Source organism: Hydra vulgaris, chromosome 01 (genome assembly GCF_038396675.1).
Source record: "Hydra vulgaris chromosome 01, alternate assembly HydraT2T_AEP".
Classification (NCBI taxonomy): Eukaryota; Metazoa; Cnidaria; class Hydrozoa; order Anthoathecata; family Hydridae; genus Hydra; species Hydra vulgaris.
The window spans coordinates 25,122,288-25,147,423 of record NC_088920.1 but is presented as its reverse complement, the minus strand read 5'-3'; the positions used below and the strand labels follow the sequence as shown (position 1 = coordinate 25,147,423).

The following is a 25,136-nucleotide window of genomic DNA, read 5'->3' as shown; positions in this document are numbered from 1 at the left end:
TTCATAGTTCACTTTATTTTACAACTTTTACTAGTAATAATTTCTTTACTTTATTAAAATTTACTTTTTTACTTAATTTATTATTTTGCTTACTTTATATGGATTGCATATGTATAACTGTAAATTTATTTTGTACTTGCATATCTAACACTATAAATTTTATTATTTTTATTTTTATTTAGTAATCTTCATTAACCATCATAAATGATAAAAATTTCCTTGCATAGCATGTAATAGCAATTGAAATAAAAATAAATCAACATACTCTTTTGTAAAATGCACAAAACACTGTTTAAAAGCTCTCACAATTAAATACATAACGTAACATTTATTTTTATTTGTAAATAACCATTGTGTACCACACAACCATTGTGTACCAAACAATTGGTAATAAGTACAACATCAATTTGTTTTCATTAGCTTTAGATAATAAAGCAAGATTTTTTTAACAAGGTTTACAGTAAAAGAAATTAGTAATACGCGTAACGCATTTCAAAGTAACTCAACTCAGCAAATATATTTTATATTGTTAGAAGTTATATTATGTCACTTGTGTCTATTTTTTATTGCGTCTATTATTGCGTCGTATTTTTCACCGCTTGAAAATGCGCTACTTTTTTTTTCTTACTATAACAAAAGTCACAAATAAAATCTTAGTTCTTATATGAAAAATCATTTTTATCATTTTTTTCAAATATGAACTAAATTTTATTTTGAAAAAAATATTTTTTTCATAAAACGTAACATAATATTTATTTATTTTCTTATAATTTTACAGTTAGTTTTTGGTTATTTTATTAACTGTTAATAAATTTTTTCTTATTTATTTTGTGAACTCTTTTTAATAGTGTTTTTAAGCAATAAAGAGCAGGGATGCGGAGTCCCAAAAGGACTCCGGCTTTATATCTCTATTTTTTCTAAGTTTGTAGTGTCCAAAAGCTCTAAACATGTTTATTGACTTATTATCTGCTATAATAAAAAAATTCACGAGATTTAATGACTTGAAACTTATTGTTTTTAAGCCCGGAGTCCTTGTCCCCATTATACCTCAGGACTTCGGGCTTTAAAAACGATTGTTCCTCTAACCTAAAAGTCTTACTTTTTTTCCTATTAGTAGTCCATAAACTTATTTATATTTTCAGAGCTCCTGGATACCAAAAACTAGGATAAAATAATCTTTTTGTGACTTTCAAATCTGGAGTCCTTTTTGGGACTCCGCATCCCTGATAAAGAGTTTTATCAGTTACCAATAACATATTTGTGATCATAGTTTATTTTCATAAATTAAATGAACATCATTAAAACTTTATGTTATTGAATTGACAATCGACTTAAAATAAAATATCTTATTAATAAAATATTTATATCAAAATAAATCGTGCATTTTTTAAATTGTTATGACAAAAAATAATTTATATATTTAAAAGGAATTTATATATTTAATTCCTTAAGATAAAACTTAAAACACTTTAGTTTCTTTAACTAATTTTTAAAAACAACAAAAATATTAAACATTCTTTAACAAAAAATCTATTAGTTTACAATTGCGGTTAAATGCTTTTACTTACAACTTTATTTCTTCTGAATAGATGTCACATAAACGATATCAAAGGATAATTTAAATGTTCTAAAAGATAAAAGTTTTTGTATAACACAAAACTGCTGAACGCGTAGGCAAATCGCCTTTTCGCAAGCAAAATGTGAGCTGCGTAACGCTTCTTAACAAGGCCTGATATATATATATATATATATATATATATATATATATATATATATATATATATATATATATATATATATATATATATATATATATATATAGGGCCTTTTATATATATATATATATATATATATATATATATATATATATTCCTTTTTTTTCTTTTTTTTTTTTTTTCATCAAGTTTTTCATTTGCTACATATTTTATCTATGATGGAAAGACTTAATTACAATGTTTTACTAATAATATTTTACTATACTGACTTTAAGTTTAGTATAAATTGCTTATAAATAAGTATATGTGTATATACAGCTTATTCCACACTTAACTTACTATTTAATTGCAACAATTATGTTTTACATAATAAATTAGCTAGCAGATGATAAGAAAAAAGGTACTTCTTTAATAAGTATTTAAAAACTGTTTTACATTCCTTTAAAAATAAACTTTACATTTTTTGAATAAAAGTCACTTATACTCATTAAAACTAATTAAAATATTCAAAAATAAAAAAGTTTTCGCTTAACATAAAATTGCCGAACTTGTAAGCATATTTCCATCTCATACATAAAAGTTTCATTGTTGCATTTTAACAAACAGTTTTTCTTTTGATAAGTATGAATTTGGCTATTACACTTACAGTAATTCTTTAAGTTACAAACAATTCTTTAAGTTTAGCCACAAATCTTTATCCTTTAAGCTTGCTTTTTCTCTTGCAACCAGATTGGCTTTATTCGAATCATTCACCTATATTGCAAAGTTATAAAGTTCTATATGTGTTCCAAGATACACAAATAAACAAGTCATATCTAAGATCTCTTGGCATTGATAACTTCAATGCAAGCATATCTTTTCCAGGATTATATTCCTGCATATTAAATATACAAACCTATATATTCAGAAACATTGATCCACTCTTTTTTTGCTCATGATGATATCGACTGTCATGATTAAATAAATTTTTTAATGATTTGCAAACCTTTTGCCTAAATGTTGTTTTATTGAAATAATTTTTTTTGACATATAAACATAATTTCGAAAATTATTAGTTTGACAATCTTGATAAATTAAATATAAATAAAAAGTAATAAATTAATATATAAATAAAATCTTGATAAATAAAAAAGGAAACTTTTTATCATTTTCATATCACATAGAATTCAAAGTGAGTGGATGTAAACAAATGCTTGTGTGCAAAAACATGCAGTTTTTTTTACATAAATATAATTTTGTACCTAGCATTTTACTTAAACCACAGATAATTTGTACACACAACACAGTATCTGTGGTTAGGACACACAACACAGTATCTGTGGTTAGGGTAAAAAGCTATTTACAAAAAATAAACCATCAATATTTAATTTTCAAACTTTTACCAACATCATCATCATTATCATCAAAAAAAAATTTTTCGGCAAATGTTACACCATATAAATAATAAAGTTTATATAAATATGAAGGGATATTGTATGCCAGCATCCAAATAAATAGCAAGCATATATGTTTATATCCATAATATGTATGCATAAAGTGCATCTCAGAAGATTTTGTTCTTTCTGTACTAAAGGTTTGGAAGCTTTTATTCCTACTCTTCAAGTCAAACCTCGTTCTACTTTACATTTTTTTCACCATCTTGAGCAGTTGCTTTATTAATCATTTGTTTCATCTTTTTTACAAGAATATCTCTTAAAAACAAATGTCCTTTTATTATTCCAAGTAGCCAATGTAAAAACATCCCGTCTGATGTTAAGCTCTGGTATTCTCAGTTTACTAAATCTTGTATCGTATATCAGATGTTAGATTCAAGAGACTTTTGGTTAATCTTCAACAATCTCATTAACTAAAGTAAGTCTAATATTTAATCTTATTAATTATATAATATTTAATAATATTTAATTTTTAAAAAGTGCTAAATAAGTGGTTTCAGTTTTTCAAAACTCTAGAAAACACTTTGACCTCTCAAACTATTCTACGATAAGTCCTCACTCCGTTATTAGTATTTTTGAAGGCCTACACTCTTCTTTATTTCAAGTAACTTTAAAGGTACCACAAGATACCTTGTGGTACCCTTGAATCTTTGCTCCTGTTTTATTTCTTATCTACAATATCAATCATCATGAAAATTTCTAAAGTGGCTCTATTTGTTGATGACTCAACTTTATACTTTTGTCTTGACAAATATCTTCACTTTTTGATTGCTTAAAACAAGCAGTTGATTTTTAATCTGATCTCTATTCTGTAACAGCCTAAGGCTTGCTGTGGCTTATGGATTTAAATTCTGGACTTTAAATTTTCAATTTTTGTTAGACAACAAAACTTATTTATTTACTGCAAAAAAATATTGCAATAATGTTGGTATTCCTATATTGATAACTAACAACGCTTTTACTCTCAGACAAAGTCATAAGCACATTGTAAATGTAATGCGATAAATGTAAAGCACATTGCAAATGTAATGTGGCTGTGGTGTAGTGGTAGAGCGCTTGCATCATAAGCGAGAGGTACCAAGTTTGATCCCCATTATGTCCCTGGTAGTACCGCGCTCAACGTGTTTCTCTGCACAGCAGCCTTAGTTGTCAAGGTTCGTTTTTTGGAGTTATGTAGTTGAGAGAGGGTTATAATCACAATTAAGTAGTGTCCTCGTCTGTAGTGGTGTTTTCAGCCTTGCGGAGGTGAATTAACAAAAAATAAATAATAATAGTAAATTAGACCTGCTTTATCTGCCAAGCTTGAGCCACTCTCCCATTGTTGTAAGGTTGCATTTCTTTCTTTTTTCTACAAATACAATAATTGTCAATGCTCAAACAAATCATCTCTATAAAGATAAACCAAAACTCATTCTCGTTTGTTTCTTATTCAACAAGTTGCATCCTTTTACTGTATCTGTCCCTTCATGCTATAAAAACTTTTATTAATCCAATTTTTTCCCCTGCACATCAAAAAAACTTTATAATTATTAGCCATCATCATGTTTTACTTTTGTATACAATCTACAACTTTTCAAGTCTTTAGTTAACCATTCCCTAGTATTTTTACTTATTCTCTATTTTAAAGTAACTCATAACTTAATAGTGGTTGCTTGCAAACTTGTTGGAAGTAAATTAGAGTTTGAAAATATATAAATATATGCCAGTATTTAATAAATAGTAAATATAAGCATAAAATTATAATATATAAAGTATTATAAATTAGCCCCGGCTATCAACCCCTGCTAAATCTTATAGTTTAGCCGGGGTCCGGTTTAAAAAAGTCTCATTTTTAGCTCGGGCCAGGGCCCTGGTCATTTACTTATGTATAAAAGAGATTTAGTAAATAAATGAGGTTTTTTACAGAGTTAGTAGTTATGTATAGTAGAGATTTAATACATTGAGGGTAGGATTTTTGCATCAACTATCTATGTATAATAGAGATTTATTACATAAAAATTTTTATTTTCATTATTTTTTGTCACTTTCATTCTAAAACAAGTATCTGGATTAAAAGTGTACAAAATTTATTAGAGATTTTCAGCCATGACATTTTTATGAAGATTCATAAATGTGTTACATAATCATTAATCATTAATTATGTTATTATGCAAGTCTCAGGATTTAAGAATAAAATATATATTATAGAGACTCAATTTCTTTTTCTCAAAACTCAAAAGTATATAGAGACCCAAAAAAATGGAAAGTAAAATAAAAAATCTCAAAATTATACATACTAGTTAAGGTTTTAAAATTTAAATTTTTTTTACCAATAAATTGATTTTTCATATATTATAGAAGTCACCGACAGGGTATCAAATCTAGAATACAAGCTTGATAAAACCTCTATTACTTTAAAATGGGAGCATGCTGAAGTTGGTCTTAAAGATATTGATGGATATAGAATTGTTTATTTGTAAGTTTTTGAAATTGAAACTTTGTTAGTTTAATTCATATAATTATCAGAAAAAAAAAAAAATAGAAAAGTTGTTTGCTATTTTAAATACAAGAGAACTTTAAAACTTTAAAAAAAGCATACAAATATAAAAAAGGTACACATAAATTGCAATCACTAATCATATTATTTTTTTTTGTCTTTTGTTCAAATAGGTTTTACAAATTATATTGTAATTAAAACACTTTTGCACTGAAAGTTAAAGGGATCCTAAACCTCCGAGACATGTTGTGTTCGTATTAAGGAGAATGATTAAAAAATGTTATATTTGGGTATAAAAATATTATAAATGGCTAATATTTTTTAATTAAAATCAAAAAATAAATGCATACCAAAAAAAAATCAATGACGTCATTTACTAAAATCATAGGAATAAAAAACATTTGAATAAATTATCAAAATGTAAATTCAGCGTATATTATGAAGACTATTTAGCCTACAACAAAACGGAAAAGGCATCAACTAAAACAAAAAGTTAGTTTTTCTTGGTATGCGTTTATTCTTTTGTTTTAATCAAAAAAATTTAGCCTAAATATTTTCTCTTTATTTTGAACACATTTCAAACATCATTCTCTTTATTTTGAACACACTATGTCTTGGAAGTTTGGGATCCCTTTAGGAGCATTTCATTAAAGAAGAAAAATTCATTTTTTAACATCCTGATGGATGTTAAAAAAACATCCTGATGGATGTTAAAAAAACATCCTGATGGATGTTAAAAAAACATCCTGATGGATGTTAAAAAAACATCCTGATGGATGTTAAAAAAACATCCTGATGGATGTTAAAAAAACATCCTGATGGATGTTAAAAAAACATCCTGATGGATGTTAAAAAAACATCCTGATGGATGTTAAAAAAACATCCTGATGGATGTTAAAAAAACATCCTGATGGAATTTAAACTCTTATTCTGCTTTTATTTTTTAATTTTCATTTAAAATTTTCATACATTTAAACAGGTATATGAAAAAAACAATCATTTAAAAAGGTATATGAAAAAATAATCATTCATTTAAACAGGTATATAAAAAAATAATCACTCATTTAAGTAGGTACATGAAAAAGTAATCATTAATTTAAATGGGTATATGAAAAAATTATCATTTATTTAAGCAGGTATATGAAAAAATAATCATTTATTTAAACAGTTGAAAATATATAAAAACTAATTTAAGGTGGGTTTTAACCAAAAATAAAAAAAGCTGGATTTTTAAAAAAAATCAACGCTAAACCATTAAAACCTTTAAACAGAACTGAAATTATGTATCAGGGATGTAAAAGAACTCTATGATAATAACTGGCATAAAAATTATAAAAAATTATAAACTGCTTTGTGTACTGTTACCATGGAAACCAAATCAATAAAAGGGCTTTAAGAAAGGTTATTTTAATAAAAGATCTTAAATTTCAAAATCTTTTTGAACTAAAATGACAACCACAGAAAAAGGATTGATTTGAACAAGGGATTTTTGTTCATGACAACAATTGCTATGGTAACATAGAAAAAAATTGTTATTCATAGTTATGGGACCTAGGAGTCAAGTAAATTTAAAATGCTTTGCTTAAATCAATCAGTTTGATTCTTAAAATATTCTGATAAAGTTTCAATGTGTTCTGAAAAAGATATCTCAAGATATCTTTTTCAAGATATCTCAAGATATCAAAAAAAAAATAAAAATGAAAAATGGTTAAATTCACAAACTTTACATTTTTGGTTTTACATTTTTAAACTTGGTTTTACATTTTTTTTAAAAAATTCTAATTTTTTTAATGTTAAACTACAACAAATTTAATTTTTTTTATTTGGTTAACTAATAGGTTTTTAGTTTGATACAAAACATTTAGACTTTTGGATGATAATGTTCTATTACAATGTTGAAATTATGTTAGCTAAGGGCATTGCTAAGGTAAATAATTTGAATAGGGGCAAATTTATTTTTAAAAAGTGAAAAATATACAAAAATATATATTTTTTTAAAGAAAATTTCTAATAAAATTTCTAATAAAATAAATTACTTATTTGTAAATATTTATCATTATTTTTATTGATAATTAAATAATATACACTCGGAAAAAAAAAGATTTATAAACATTATAGTTCATCATTTATGATTTTCTTCAATAAAGTAAACTATGCTTACCATAGCAATAAAAATTGGATGATTTTAAAATTAAAGCATGCATTTTCCAGACCATTTTTAAGAGTTAGTGAAGTTCTCATTTTTAAAAGTTAATTTTTATAAACATATCTGAAGTTTTTAATAGCAGTTTTGTTTATTAGAAAAGTTTATTTATTTATCATTTTTTATTTCAATTAAAACTTGGAGAATAATAATTATTATTTTTATTGTGTATTAAAAGTAATGTCATTACATTTGTTACTGTAATTTCAACAGGAGATAACTGAAAAATAAGACTGGATTTAAAAAGGCTCCCATAATATAAGATAATAAAAATATAAGGTAAAACAATTAAGAAAAAAGTTTTTAAATGTTTTATACTTATTTTTTAATATTTTAAGTATTTTTATTTTTCAAAAAAAAAAAGAATATTTAAATAGATTTAAAGCAAAAAGAAACTGTGAATTCTATCTAAAGAAACTGTGCGTATGAATTCTATTTAAGTTATAGTCATTTATATACTATTTAATTTACAGTTGGTAAAAAATTTCTTTATGATCACTTAAGAATATATAAAAATATATATATATATTTTTCAATGTCTTCGCTTCCAACAAGGCTGCAAGCAACCACTATCAGAGTAGGAAGTTATTGGAAGAGAAAAGACAAAGTTTATAGAGCAAGATAACGATTGACAGGCGACTTAAAAGATTCCAAGTTATATAAATCAGGAAAGCAAGATGAAGAAAGCGAATTCCAAAGAACTAATGTTCGCGGAAAAAAACTAGACGAATAAGAGTTTTTGGAACACTTAGAACAGTCACAGAAAAAGGTTGAGATTTAATTGAATGACGAGTAACACAAGAATGAATTTTAGTAGATGGCACAAGAGACACTAGCTCTTTAGAGCAGTGTCCATTATAGATTTGAAGAAAAGAGAAAGAGAAGCAACATTATGACGCTGTGATAATGGTTGGAAGTTGGCTGCAACAGCAGGTCCAACTATGTTTGCAATGCAATTTTGCACCTTGTCTAAAAGAGAAAGGGCATCATTGGAAAATCTGTCCCAGACATGGCAACAGTATTCCATACAAGGCCGGATTTGAGATTTATAGAGATAAAGAATAGAGTCTGGAGTAAGAAAGTGGGGATCACAATAAAGAGATGCAACATTAGCAGATGCTAGCTTTGCAATGGACTTGATATATGGTTTCCAAGAAAGATCGTAAGTAAGAGTTAATCCTATAAGATGAAGAGTAGATGACTCATCAAGTACATTACCGTTCATAAATAAAGAAAGATCTAAATTATTGCAATAATGATTGGCTAAAAAAAATTGGGTTTTATCTCAATTAAAGTTCACCAGCCGCTGTGAGTCCCATGCTGTAGCAGAAGGTGAGATCTTTTTCAAGCTCAAATGCCCCCTCCAAGCAATCAGAAAGTGTTGGCTTTTATCATGACAAGAATAAATGGTAGTATCATCAGCGAACAATGCCACTTTAGGTGTGAGAATATCTGGAAGATCGTGTAATGTTATGTAAATTAAAAAGGCCAAGGATAGAACCTTGAGGAACCCCTGAAGTTACAGGATATGAAGAAGAGTGCTGTCCATCAAGGACTACTTTTATACTATGATTGGAAAGAAAGGATTCAATAATTTTAATATTTTAATGATGTTACCTGATACACTGTAAGAAGAAAGCTTATGAAGAAGACCAGCATGCCATACTTTAAGCTTTAGAAATGTAAAACCTATTGGTTATTACTGTTAGCGAATCAGCTGTAGAACAGGAAGATTGAAACCCATATTGATGATCAGAAAGTTTTTAGATTCAAAATGAGAGATTGAGTGTTTTTTAATTTAAGATTCAAAAACCTTGTTTATTATAGGAAGAAGACTAATGGGGCAGTAGTTAGACGAGCCAGATCACTTTCCAGAATTTTTGAAAATAGGGATAACAGATGCCACTTTCCAGCATGCCGGAAAACAAGACTCCCACAAGCACTTGATAAATAGTTTTGAGAGTATAGACGACAGCTCCTGAGACTTCTGAAGCTGTTGTCTATGAAACTTCTGCAAGACTATGACAGGTATGTTGTCCAGACTACAAGCTGAAAAAAAATCTAAGCAGGAAATCACTTTAGATACAGAAGCTAGAGTAATATGAATGTCAAGCAATTGATCAACTTTTTTGTCAGCAATTTCAGGTAGAACGCAACTAGTCAAATCAAGAGATGATATTAATAAAAAAAAAGAAATCTATTTCAACAAATGCATTATGAGACTTGTTACATTTATCAATAAGTGTTATTCAGCTAGTTCATATGTATTCTTATACAAATTAGTATTATTTCATAATGCTAAATCGATCATCTTGTATACAAACGAAAAAAAATGCAATAAGTTTTGATATCCTTGTAAAACTTCCCAGAACGTTGCTCCCTTATATATATATATATATATATATATATATATATATATATATATATATATATATATACATATATATATAGATATAAATGTGTATATATATATATTTATATATATATATATATATATATATATATATATATATATATATATATATATATATATATATATATATAGATAGATAGATAGATAGATAGATAGATAGATAGATAGATATATATATATATATATATATATATATATATATATATATATATATATATATATATATATATATATATATAGAAGATAGATAGATAGATATATATAGATAGATAGATAGATAGATAGATAGATAGATATAGATATAGATATATATGTATATATACACCTATAGTATCACTTACAGGAACAGATTTTACAAAAAATTGAACACTTACGGGGACATTAGCATTATCGTGGACATTTTAGTGTACCCGTTAATTTTTTTTATCCCCATAAGCATCATTTTTTTGTAAAGAAAATGTCCCTGTAAGCAACTTTTATAGAGAACAAAAAGTACATACATCGACTATCAAATAGCCTGATTTTCAGCAGAATACTGCTACGTCAACTGAGGGTTTGGTTTGGGTCAGCATCAAGGTCAGGATTAGGGTTAGGGTTGGCAAGGTTTAAATATGGTTATATTGCTGTAATTAATTGTTTTTGTAAATAGATAAAAATAAAAATGAAATATAATATATAATAAATAAATAAAAATAACAAAAATAAAAAAGCATCTTTTTATAATAAGAAAATAAATTTAAATATGTATAAATAAAAATATGATAAAAGTTAAAAAATAGTTATATTTATGATAAAAATAATATATATAAATATATATATATATATATATATATATATAATCATATTTATTATATATATAATATATATAATATATATATATATATACTATATATATATATAATATATATATATATATATGTTATATATATATATTTATATATATATATATATATATATATATATATATATATATATATATATATATATATATATATATATATATATATATATATATATATACATACATATAAATATATACATTAGGGTGTCCCAAAAAACAACATTTTTGAAAAATATATGCAGAGACCCCCTTAATGTGTTCTATCTAATACAAAAACACTAGATTTAAAATTTTTTTGAATAAAAAATATTTTAAGGGGTCCCTCAAGACCCTCGAATATTTAATGGGTCCCTAATATTTTCAAAAAAAAAAATTTTCAAAATTATGTCAACCTGGTACTCAAATGAAGCGAAATTATATAAAAATTAGATTTCAAATATAGAATTGTTATTTTTGGTTTTATTACATGAAAAATTATGTTTTTTAACAAAAAACAAAAAAATGCATTTTTTATGTATTTTTATGACAATTTTGATAAATAAGTTAAAATTTTTCCAAATTAAATATTATTTTTGAAATTTTTATATAATTTTGCTTCATTTGAGTACCAGGTTGACTTTTAAAAAACTTTTTTAAAAATATTAGGGACCCATTAAATATTCTAGGGTTTGAGGGACCCCTTAAAATATTTTTTATTCAAAAAAAATTTAAATCTAGTGTTTTTGTATTTGATAGAACACATTAAGGGGGTCTCTGCATATATTTTTCAAAAATGTTGTTTTTTGGGACACCCTAATGTATATATATATATATATGTATGTATATATATATATATATATATATATATATATATATATATATATATATATATATATATATATATATATATATGTATGTATATATATATACAGCGGTGGCCAAAAATTAAATACCACTCATTTTTTTTTCAAAATTTATTTTTAACCTTAGTATAATTTTATTTTGGAAAAAGGTATCAAAAAAAGAAAAACATTTTTAGAAAGAATTTTTATTGTATTTTATATTTATTATAAAATAATTTATAATTTTTTTTACAAAATTAAAAAACTGAATAGTAACAAATTTAAATGGGAAAAAAAATTGGACAAAATTTTAAGACCAGTTTCAAAAATATTTCAAAAAGCAATAAAAAAATAATTTAGAAACGTGTTGTTCCTCCATTTGTTTTCAAGCACTCTTGTACTCGTTCTGGCATTGAATTCATTAAAGTTTTGATTACTTCATCAGGCACATTTTTCAAATGATGAGAGATAGAAGATTTCAATTCTTCCAAGTTGTAAAGTTGTTCTTTACCAAGCTTGTGATCAAGCCACGACCATAAATTCTCTATTGGATTCAAGTCTGGACTATTGGCAGGCCATGGAAGCACTTGAATTTTATTAGAACTGAACCAATCGCTAACAACATGCGCTTTATGACACGGCGCATTATCTTGCTGGAAAATAAATCCATCTTGCAACTGCCATAAATCAATGCTAGGAATAAGCGAGTTTTCCAAAATTTTGATGTACTTTTCTTTGTTGAGTCTACCATCAAATAAATGAAAAATGTCAACTCCACAGGCACTTATACAGACCCAAATGCTTATTGAACCACTGCCTTGTTTTGTTCGTTTCAAAATGCATGATTCATCGAACCGTTTGCTTGGAAGTCTATGCAAAATTATGCGATCTTTTCTGTTGTGTACCTCAACGTTCATTTCATCACTAAAGACCACACGGCTCCACTGATCTGTTGACCAATTTTTATGTAGTTTGCACCACTCTTTCCTGGCAAATTTTTGTTTTTTATTTAAGCGTGGTTTATTGCAGCAGCAGGCCATAAATAATTTAAATTGTGAAGGACCCTTCGCACGGTTCTAGGGCTTGCCTTGAGACCATTTGACAGTGTCCATTTCGTAGACAAGTCTGTAGATGATGCTTGTCTGTTTTCTTTCATTAATCTCACTAGCGAGCGAACATCACGGTCATTTGAAATTTTATTGCATCCAGTCCTATGGCGATCATTAATTGACCGGGTCTCTTTGTATCGTTGAATTATGTTAATAATGCAAGAGTGAGACCTTCTGAGCTTTTCTGCTCAGAAAATTCAAAAAATAAATGTTTATTTGATATCGAAACTCAGGTTTCGACATTTTATTTTATAGCCAACGTAATAAGCAATTAAGACAGTTAAAAAAAATAATGGATTATTATTTTTAATAAGTGCAAATTAAAGATTTGGAAGTGGTCCTTAAATTTTGTCCAATTTTTTTAAAGAAGATTTATAAGTACTCATCAGTTTTTTAATAAGTTAAACGCTATTTAATTAGAATTAGATTAAAAAAATTATACCACTTTAATCCATATGTTTTAATTAACAAGATATTAAAAAAAAAATTTAATATGTCAATTAGAATCTTCTTAATTTTAATTTAAAGATTAAAAAACCAACTAAAAAATAAGTGGTCTTTAATTTTTGGCCACCGCTGTATATATATATATATATATATATATATATATATATATATATATATATATATATATATATATATATATATATATTATATATATATTATATATATATATTATATATATATATTATATATATATATATAATACATATAATTATATATATATATATAATATATATATATATATATATATATATATATATATATATATATATATATATATATATATATATATATATATATATATATATATATATATATAAAATCAAAGTGTATAAAAATAGAATAAAAATGCACAATAAAACATTTTTCTTTTTTTTTTTATTCTTTCAGTTTTCTATTTTTAAAGGGAGTTATGTTTCATTAGCGAATCCAGTTCCATTTTTTAGTTGTTATGGTGCTTTTGTGGAATGAGTTGACTTACTCATTCCACAAAAGCACCATTTTTTAGAAACTAAAAATATATAGACCAGAAATATTTTGAAATATTCTAATTTGTTTACTTAATCTTTATTTGTTTCTAGAGATGAGTATGGTAAAATAACAAAGATAAATACTGATGTTGTTACAAGTTACACTGTAACAAATCTTCGTTCTTGCAGATATTATCTTTTTGCTGTAGCAGTAGCTCATAATAAAGTTAAGGAGAGTAACTGGTTATATACATCAACTGATGTCTTAAAAACTGAAGGCAATAAAGAGCCAAAGGGGGCTTATGATATTAAGATCTATTCATCATTTATTTCGTGGTCGGAAGATTCGGGAAGATGTTATCTTGATTTTGAAATATTGTATAAAATAGTAAGTATAATAAAATCAACATTGATGATGATGATGATGATGATGATGATGATGATGATGATGATGATGATGATGATGATGATGATGATGATGATGATGATGATGATGATGATGATGATGATGATGATGATGATGATGATGATGATGATGATGATGATGATGATGATGATGATGATGATGATGATGATGATGATGATGATGATGATGATGATGATGATGATGATGATGGTGATGATGATGAAAAGTTCTTTTTTTGTTAGTTAAAATGCGATAAGCTTGTTGGAGAAATACAAGTAGACGGAACTAATATTAAAAATATGGATAATCTCTTAATCAATAATGGCGGGAATTCTAGCTTAACTTACAACTGCTCTATTCTCATTGCTTATGAAACTGTTTATGGAGAAAGTTTCAATGTTACGTCCGATTCATTTTTGTACAAAATGTATGGTACTGTGATTGTTCCTTCTAGAAGACAAGGTTAGAATTTTTTGTCAAAAATGCAAATAGCTTGGTTTTCTTAATAAAAAAAAAATATCTATATTCAAATTAAAATTTTTTAAATTTAAACCTACTTTTTCAGAGACATTTAAGTTAGATAAGATAGTAATTTCAAAAGACTTTGCTGCAGTTTTCTATTCAGTCATTAAATACTTTTTCTTCAGTTTTTGTTGCTCGTTGTTAAAATTCTGTTCGAACATCTCCACAAGGCATATAAAATTCTACTTGAACATTTCTACAAAATATTTGAAGACATTTGCTCATTCGGAGATATCTTGATTTGTACTTCTAGTTGCTTTACAATCCTTTCATTTATTTTTTACTGTATTTTTATTTGTTGCTTTTATTTTGATTGTAATCTTGGTTTTTGTCAAGTATAAAAACTTGCTTGTATAAAAAAAATAATAAAAAATAACAAATTATTGTTATTTTTTGTTATTTTTTTTAATAATATTTTTTTGCTTAAAATATTGTTATCTGAGTATGTTACATCGTTTTTTTAGAATTACGTTTTCTTGAAAACATTCTTAAACATTTTTTATTCAATTCAGGAAGTCAAACCTTCTTTCGTTCAAAGACTATTATATGGGCTATTCCAGTAGCATTGGTCCTTATTGCTCTTCTTTCTGGGTTGATTGCCATGGTATACAAATACAGACGTTTACAACGCAGTTTTTTGGCATTTGCAGCACGTGGAAGTTATGCACACCAAGATGAATTTGATGACGACGATAATATGGCCGTAGGTTTTCGTTCAGGTAAAGTTTTTTTATGCTGTTTGTCATGTTTTAAAATAACTTTAAATGCATAAATCTTAACAATGTTACAAGTAATTTTTAAAAGTTTTGATATAATTAATTTGTTGTATTCTAGGTGAGGACGCCCCCATGATCAACCGCTTCTCGGATGATGAACCACTCGTTGTTGGTTGATGTTTTTTCTATAAAATATGCGCTTTTTAGTCATAAGCATTTGAATCTTGTTCTCACAAGGTTGTGAATGTATAACATTTTCTAAATGCACAAAAAAAAGTTTTTTAAAATTGTTTTGATTTGTTTATTTGACAATTGAATGACTACATGTGTAAATATTTCTCGTTCTTTTATATTATGAATTTTCGATGTTTGATTTGCAATCGATTTTGCATTCAGTTTTCTACTTTTCTCGATATCGACGTCTTCGTTGATATTATAAAGTTTTTATCCTATGTAAAAATTTAATTGGTTTTTCTTTTGTAAATATTCCCAATACACGTCATTTTAATATTAAATGATGTAATTAAATGTTTGTGTAAACAAGTCTTTATCGAGCAAACTAAAACTAGATATTTTTTTTTTAATTTAATGTTTACTAGATTTTTATTTAATTTAGTGTTTATTTTGTATATTTAATCGGACGTTAATTTTTTGGAGCGCTTCGGAAGATTAGTATTTTTTAAAACGTGCCTTAATATGATAATATCGTCGGTATACAAGGGAAATCCACTAAGTCCATTTTTGGCAGTACGGAGTTGTTTATACCACTATTTAGCATTTTAAATTTTCTATTGTTTGATATACCACACATTTAATAAATCAATTATTAATGAGTTAATAAGATTTTTTATTTCAACTATTACACAAAAACCTATTATTTTAACTATTACGCAAAAAATTATTTGTTCAGTATCTCAAAATAATGTTTTTGGACTTGTGCATTTCCTTTGTGTACCGACGACATATAAAATATGATGCGTTTTATTTGAAGCTATTAGCTGAACTTCTGAATAAAATGAGTCGAAAAATAAAAGGGTTCATTAAAAAAGAACAAACTAGCTAAGTAACATTTCAAATTTTTTAACTTTATATATCTATCTATAATGGCGACGATTTCAATTGAGAGCTGTAAAAGGTTTAATAGCTGTTTTTTTGATTATTAGAAAGTTTAATATTGACGCAAAATTCTAAACATGCTTAGCTTGTACTTTACCTACGAGTTATACGTAAGCTTTGAAATTAATTTTTTAACTACATTATCGTAAACAAGTTACGGAATTTGCTATTGGTGCACCGAACAAGTTTACAAACATTTGTAAGAGCTGTCCATAAATAATGTTAGTGATTTTTTTCAATTTTTTGCGTAAGCGCTAGCTTATTTTAAAAACTTTTTACCCAGTAGGCCAGGCAGTAACATAAGACCAAATCATGTTCTTTAAATTTATTTTTTAGATATGTAGAGTAAACAAAACAAAAAAAGTGAACGGTTGAGCATTTTTGTTTCTTTTGCATTTATTGAAAGCTGAAACAAAAAAATTTTTAAAATGCGAGGCACCGTTTTGTAGAGAATTTTGTGCTCTATTTAAAGGCGTAAAAATTATTTTAAAAATTTAATTTTGCATTAGCAAATCTCAAAATTCACACCCTCGTAAAAAAAAGTTTTTTTTTAACTTCAAAACTAAAATTAAATTTTACGAAACAAAAAAGACTGTTTTGTTGAAAATTTTATGACGATCGAGATTCTCTTTTCAAAATTGAATTTGCTAGTTCCGGAAAAAAGTTATGAGCAAAAAACCAATATAAATGTATTTCGGGGGATGAGTAAACATGTTAATTGCTCACACTTATGCATTAAGATGAGCTCGGTTAAACTTATTAGTAGTTATTAATTATTCAAAACGTAAATAAATATGGCAGCTTTTGCTATTTATCAAAAAAATTTTAAAACAAAATGACTCGTATTTACATTCGTAAAACGCAAACAACTTACAATGAAGAGCAACCGCAACTTGCAGCAGAACAAATCAAAAAAAGGCGAAGCATTACTCAGTAAAGCTTCTGAGGCATACAATATACCCAAGGCAACTCTTCACAAGCGTGTGCACAACAATGTCCAATCAAATGGTAGAGGTACAACTACCGTACTAAGTACAGCATTTGAATTTGTTCTTGTTTCAGTACTTATCAGTTTAGTCAATTGGGGTTTTCGGCAAAACTTTCGCAGATGTCATCGCAATAGTTGGCGGATATTTAGTATCTACAAATCAAAGTCATCTGTTTCCTCCAAATGATATACCAGGACAAGAATGGTATCAAGGTTTCACAAAATAATGGAGTCATAAATTAAGCGTTAGAGTAGCAGGCAATATTTCGTATCTCAGAGTTTCCTCTTGTACCGAAGACATAATAACAAGTTATTTCAATACACTTGAAAAACAATTTCTTGAAGCAAATATCAACAATAACACTGAGGGCAATTTGTGGAATTTTGAAGAAATTGGATTTTCAGGCGATCAAGGTAAACAGCATATAATTTGCAGGCTCGGTGCTAAACCCCCTTTAAAATTGGTTGGTAACAGCGAAAAAATTAATTACACAGCCGGTAATTGTGTCAACGCTATCGGTACCATTCTGCCACCATTCGTAGTTTACAAATCATAATCACGTCGGTACAAAGACTGGTGTGTAAGAGGACCACCAAAAACCATATTTACAACATCCAAGTCGGGTTGGATGGAAGAGAAACAATTTGTTCAATGACTCACTAAAATATTTACACCGGCAATCAAAATAATTCTAGGTAATTAGTTTGGTCTACTTAAATTGAGTAGTTTAATCAATTAATCAACTAATCAAATATTTTTTTAAATTACAGTTATTTACATTTTTGTCTTGAACGGACACGTCACACACGTTACTTACGATGTTGCACGTATTTGCATTGACAATAACATCAGGCTGATATGTTTACCGGCTCATTCGTCCCACATACTTCATCCGTTAGTCGTAGGTGTGTATTGTCACGTTAAACGAGTTTGGCGCAAGTTACTTACAGAATTTCACGCAGCAAAAAATTTCAACAACTTAACAAAAGAAAATTTCATTCAACTACAAGCAAAACTTTTCAGCTCCAGCGACGCATTTACACGAACACAAATAATCGCTGGCTTTCGAAACACTAATTTGTTCCCACCTGATATTAACAAAATCGATCAATCAAAATTACAAATTGCTCAAACATTTCAAATACCATCTCAGCCTGCTTCATCATTTTCATCCGAGCCTGCTTTATCATCTTCAACTGAGCCTGTTTCATCATCTTCATGCAAGTCTGTTTCATCATCCTCAACCAAGCCTGCTTCATCATCCTCATCCCAGTCTAAAAGTATTTTATCATTGTTAATATATGATACAAAAGCAGGTCAGTAGAAAATCTGGCACTGCTTACCAGCAGTTAATATATGAAAACTTGGTTTAATTTAATATCTGCATTGATATCGAGACTATTTCTATTTTTAGTTTTAAGAGATAGCATAGCTAAAAACTCGGCTTCACACAAATGTGATGTTGAAAAAGGAATAAGGGCTATAAGTGGAGTTGATAAAAAAAAAATGAATATAAATTCCTTATTTTCGTCCAGAAGTTATCTAATGGTGCTTTTTTGAAGCGATCCTTAGCCGTGGTATCATCCTTTAACTCTATAAATTCTTCTTGAGCTTCCTCTTTCGTATTTTTTACATCACAAGAAAGTGGTGATATAATAATTTTACTGCTGAAAAGGTTCTCATCTAGAATATAGTTACACAACTCATTAATCAAATTATCTAGGTGACAAACTATATCTATCTTTACAATTTCGGGAAGCATGTTATTTCCAATTACGCTATTTAAATTTTGAAATATGATCAAATTTCCATTCTTAATTCTAGTCTTATACAGTTTGACCTTTTCAATAAATTCCCTCAGCATTTCCGAGTGTGTAATGGCATTAGCATTTTTGCCACAATATGACCCACAATGTTCACATAATAAGCCGTTGTTATTTCAAAATTGTCAAATTTAAAATATTCTACCAGTCCACTTTTCAACTGACATCAAAAATTAGTTCACTTCTTTTCTAAGCTTGAAAAATTTTTCCAAAAATTTTCCAGCAGAAAAAAGTTGAGTGTTGAGAGCAGAGGATTTTATATCATCAATTTGACGAATTGATTAAATACAGCTTTCAAACTACCTGGAAAAGTTTTGGTTGCCTAAGTCTGTCTCTGAATAAAACAATGTACACCAACTACATTTGGAGCAATCTATTTCACTCTAGTCTGCAATCCAGACTTCACAACCAATTTTACGGAGGGGGGGGGGGGATTACACCCCATCCCCTCAAAGATTGTGACTTTTGATCACAATTTTTGGGGGGATATTTCCACTTTAATTTTTTGTCATTGAATAACTGTTTAAAAATTTCCATAAAATCTTGTTATATAGTATCATAACATATTGTTGATTAAAGGAAAGAAGAGAACAAAAATTCTTCCTTGAACTTGTTATTGCGAATATACCTACAAAATACAATTATTTGTGCTACTTACATCTGTGGACTCATCCAACTGAATAGAAAAATATGGTGATTCTTTAGTTTTAAGATTTTTTTAGTTTTGTGGTCCACTTAAAAAGTTCTTATAGACCCCAGGGGTCCATGGACTACCGGTTGGAAACCACTAATCTAACATCATTCAGCATCAAACTTCAACGATCATTCAGCTAACATCAGCCAGCATCAATCGTCAACTTCAAATTTTAACAACAACATCAGTGACTCCTGCTCAAACGTATCAAATGTTGCAACACTTCACAGAAAGACTCAAAGGCATTTTGAAAAATGTTTTACAGCACCATAATGACTTGCAAAAAAAACCCAAAAGAGTCAGCATTCCGAGATTTGAAGGTTAGTATCTAAATACATCTGAAAAAACTTAAGCAAGACGATGAAGTCAAAAAGTCAAAGCAATTAAAGAAAAGCAAAATTCTCTTTTCAGATGAAACTCAGCAAGTGCAACGTTCAAAAAAACCGAGACAAAACAAAGATATCAAGAGGTGCAAAAAGTAAAAAGTGTTGCAGAGTTTGGGAAGAAGCATTGCCTACTCAAAACAAAATGTGGTACCAATGTGAAGCTTTTAGTTGCAAGTCTTGGGTTTGTCGATAGTGTTTACCCAAAAATTACAAAATTGGTGAGAGTTTTCTTGCATGAAAAAATGCCGCGAACGTGCTTCTGCCGATGAAACAACTCTTTTTTTTTAATAATTAAATAGTTTTTTCGTATGCTTGATTAAAATAGTTTTCCGTAAACTTAACTTCCAATAAGATTAGTTTTCATTTTATTTTTAATTAATTTTGTTTGATTTTTTTAATATCTTAAAAAATTGTTATAAAAAATTAACTAGTTTACTTTTCCTTAATTATAAGGGGAAAAGAAACCTTTTTTTTCTTCATAAAAATTGATTGTTTTAAAGATTTTCAAAAAAATTTTTCTTAATTTTTATGTATTTATATAATGTAAAAAATTCTCTTTAAAACAAAAAAAATAAGCATAAAATATTTTTCTTTAAAAAAATATTTGAATCTGAAGCTAAACCGTAAACTCTATAAAAGAGCTTTTCTAAAACGGAAATAATTTTTTTTACATATAAATCTAAAACTGTCTACAATAACAATTTAAAGAAGCGTCTTTTCCATATCTTCAAAAATAGAAACAATATGATCAACTTTATTTCTTTACAAGTTTAAACATATTTTAAACTTGTAAATTAATATTAATAATTATCCATAATAACTAAATAAAAATCTTCTTAAGAAGTACAGATCTTATATTTGTTCACATGCTAAATTTGGTAATTATTACTAATATTAAATTAGTAATTATTTATATTTGCTTTTCTTAAAATTTGCTATTCCAGACAAGTGCCTCACGAAACGTTTTTTTGTTTTTTTGTTTGTTTGTTCATTACTACATTTTAAACAGCATGTCGTTATAAAATATAAAGTTTACAAGATTACAAGATAAGAATAAAAAGTAAATGACAATAACATATTTACAAAAATAAATCGATAAAAATAAAAGAACGCGGGATCTCGTAGAAGACAGTTAGGACTTGTCGTCGAGAACCGCTAACATAAACGTGCTAATTTTTCGTAATAGTTATCTTTACAGAAAAGTTCGTTGAAATTATTTAACTCTGATGTATATAACATATATCCAAAAAAGAGTTGAATAAAAGTCTGAGTATATATATAAATTTTAAAAACTTTTTTGATTAATAGAAGGTAAAAAGGGAATATACAAAAAATTTATATATATTATAACATAATATAAAGTATATTACCAAATCATCATTTGTAAAAATTAATTCTTTAAGTTTCCGTAAATGAGTTGTAGTTACATTGTTTAATAAAAACTTTTTTTTAACAATTTTGTTCCATAAAAATGTTCCGCGAAAAGCAATGCAAAACTTACTATAATTTGTTTGAAAATATGGCTTCTTAATAAAATTATAATTACGTAGAATTGTATTTATTTTTGTCTTATGACAAATACAGATTACGAAAAGAAACCGGGGAAAAAACTTGGATATATAGTAGGTCTATTAGTCGGTCTATGATTTGGACATGATAATACAGTATCGTCCACAATTATTTTCGTCGCGTCTATAATTATTTTCGTTGCAGTCCATAATTATTTTCGTCGCATCCACAGTTATTTTCGTAATAAAAATACTTTATTTTTCAATTGTTTTACAGTAAATTAGGAAAAAAAATTCAAGCATAATTTAATCACATAAACTCATTACGTTGAATTCCTTTTAACACCCACTTACGCATGTGGGAATAATAATTTTCAAAAGAGTATTCAATAAAACCTGTTAAAATCTCAGTAATAATGTTAATCATTTTTTTTGGATTATTAGGTCGTGGTTGTATCCTTCTGAATAAATTTTTCATCACACCAAAAAACTCCTCGATAGGATTGAGTTGAGGGCTGTAAAATGGTAAAAACTGGATATTACAATTGTTTTCTTGAAATGCCGATTCTACAGTTGATGAATGGTGGAATCGCGCATTGTCCATTATTACAACATATCTTCAATCACTTAATGCTGGTTTTAAACCTTGTTCAATCCACTCGTTCATGCTAGCGGTATTAAAGGCCCCAACCTTTATTTTAAAACCAATACATCCCGTAACTGAAATGGCGCATATTAAGCTAACATTCCTTCCTCACTGTGTGAGAACTGTAATATATGGGGTACTTCCCAACAATGCATATCCATAATGTCGTGAAATGCAAATTAAAACCGGTTTCATCAATATAAATCAGATCAGAATTTTGCAGAAAAGAAACATGATTGCAAAACGTGAATCTTGTTGCTATTACATGAGCTGAGTTTCTCGCAACAACGACCGATTTAAGCCTTTTACGGGTATACCCCATTGTTTTAATTCTCTTTTAATTGTAGTTGTCGAGCATTTATGTTCCTCGGGCATTAATTCTGCAATGTCAATCGTAGTTAATGTATTATTTGCATTAATTGATAACTCAATTTCTCTCTTTCTTTCAATATTATCTTGTGCCGCTCTGCCACGCTTTTTAGGCACTGTATTTTGATCTTATTCAAGTTTTCGTATCCAGTTTTGAATCGTCCTAATTAAAAGACCTGTTGCATTTGCAAAAGATTGACTTGATTCGTTGGTATTCATCATTCTTTTTATTGTAGAAATATTTTCTTCGGTTGCAGTTTTGTTTTTTGCTTGTTCTTCTGTTTCGACATTCGAATGATTGATGTTTGTATTGCTTTCGTTTGCCATTATATATTTCGTGATAAAACCCTAAAGTATTTTTATTACGAAAAAAATTATGGACGCGACGAAAATAATTATGGACGCGACGAAAATAATTATGGACTGCAACGAAAATAATTATGGACGCGACAAAAATAATTGTGGACGATGCTGTAATATAAAATTACTATTTAACAACTTTCTTAGATTCTACCATTCTGACGGCTGGAGCCCTATCAAAACTTGGCGCCTGGGGCTAAAGCCCCTCTGCCCCTTGCATGCCACCCCTCCTCCCCCCACCTCCGTAAATACGTATCTGTGTGTCTAATAGTAATAGTACGTCTGCTCACGTTCACGGCTAAAGCGCAAAACAAGAAATTTCTATTTGTGCTTCTCTCGCAGCCTAGGCATGGACGAGGAAAGGAAAGTAGTTACAAGACAGATTTTAAGACGTATAATGTAGACGGAAAAGTACGTCATTAGTAGATACTTTAAAGACAATTATCAGATTCTTAGACTTTTTTTTCACATTTACCAAAAGTGTTAAACAATCAACCCTTTTTTATTTAACGCTCCTTGAACATGCTTAAAGTACTTTTCCACGCTCAAAGTTTCCGCAATGAAACTTTCAAATAATCTGAAAGGAGAATATTTTATTACAGCAAACAACAGTAGTAAAGACACGGAGGAAGCTTTTGAATCCATAACGACTTTTCAGCCTCGTATTTCAAATAAGAGTTAGCTAGATAGTTCATTAATAGTTTTTGCTTCAATTTGTTCTTAAAATCATTAAGCGTTAAGGAATTGTTTTAAGTTCATTAGTTAATATTTTATTCCATAATTTTGGCCCTCTAGTGAAATTGAAAATTCAGTCGCCGCAAAGTAAATCTCGGTCATGAAAACGATGGAAAAAAGTATATTTTGTTTTGGTTTCATTTAAAGATAATTTGTTTGCATGTAACCATTCAGAAGGATTCGATAGCTTTTTGTTTACTGACTTAAACTAGGTACTTCGATTGAAGCTTCTTGTTTCCATGTTTTTAAAACGATTTTAGATCGTTATTTTTTGCGAGCGGTAAAGTGATTTTTTCAGTACTTGTCAACAATTCCATAATATTTAATATATTTTGCGAAACGAGACTTCTCCAGAACAATTATTGTAAGCGTAGAAAAATACTGAATGAAGCTGCAGTTTTTTTTTTTTCTCCAAGTTTCTTGATTCACAAGTTAACTTTGTTATAAGAAATCTGCGTTTTTTTATAGGTAAGTTTAAAATGTTATATCTTTTTAATTAGGTCAGGTTTTTCAAAATTAAGAAAAGGTACATATATTAGAGTATATTAGTTCTTATGTGGTTCAAAACTGTTCACTATTTCTTTGGTTTTAAAGAGATATGTCAGGTACAGTGAGACGACTATATTTTGAAATTAATTTTTGTTTTGTTTTCATAAACAAAAGAGTAGGCCCCGGCTACGACTTTCAAGCCAAGTTTAAAGTATTTGTGCCGAATTTCTGTCTATTTCAATTAATTTAATTATTAAGTTCTCATTTAAATAAGAATTTATTCTAATTCGGTATTGAATTATCTCTTTGTGATTTTTTATTTCTTAACTTGCACTTGACAATATTATGGTTTATTATTTTAAATTTTATTATGTACAAACAAATCATTATAA

At 27.5% G+C, this 25,136-nt stretch overlaps 1 protein-coding gene across 2 annotated transcripts in view; it reads left to right on the top strand.

The window, feature by feature from the left end:
* The window catches only part of LOC100198483 (sortilin-related receptor), a 94,468-nt gene extending 78,228 nt beyond the window's left edge, over positions 1 to 16,240 (top strand). For both annotated transcript variants that reach the window (XM_065787753.1, XM_065787754.1), the window contains exons 28-32: positions 5,486 to 5,603; positions 14,097 to 14,373; positions 14,634 to 14,853; positions 15,426 to 15,632; positions 15,748 to 16,240. In XM_065787753.1, coding sequence (XP_065643825.1) covers positions 5,486 to 5,603; positions 14,097 to 14,373; positions 14,634 to 14,853; positions 15,426 to 15,632; positions 15,748 to 15,806 — 881 coding nt within the window. In that variant the 3' untranslated portion in view covers positions 15,807 to 16,240. The remainder of the gene's footprint in view (positions 1 to 5,485; positions 5,604 to 14,096; positions 14,374 to 14,633; positions 14,854 to 15,425; positions 15,633 to 15,747) is intronic.
* The last annotated feature ends 8,896 nt before the right edge of the window (positions 16,241 to 25,136 follow it).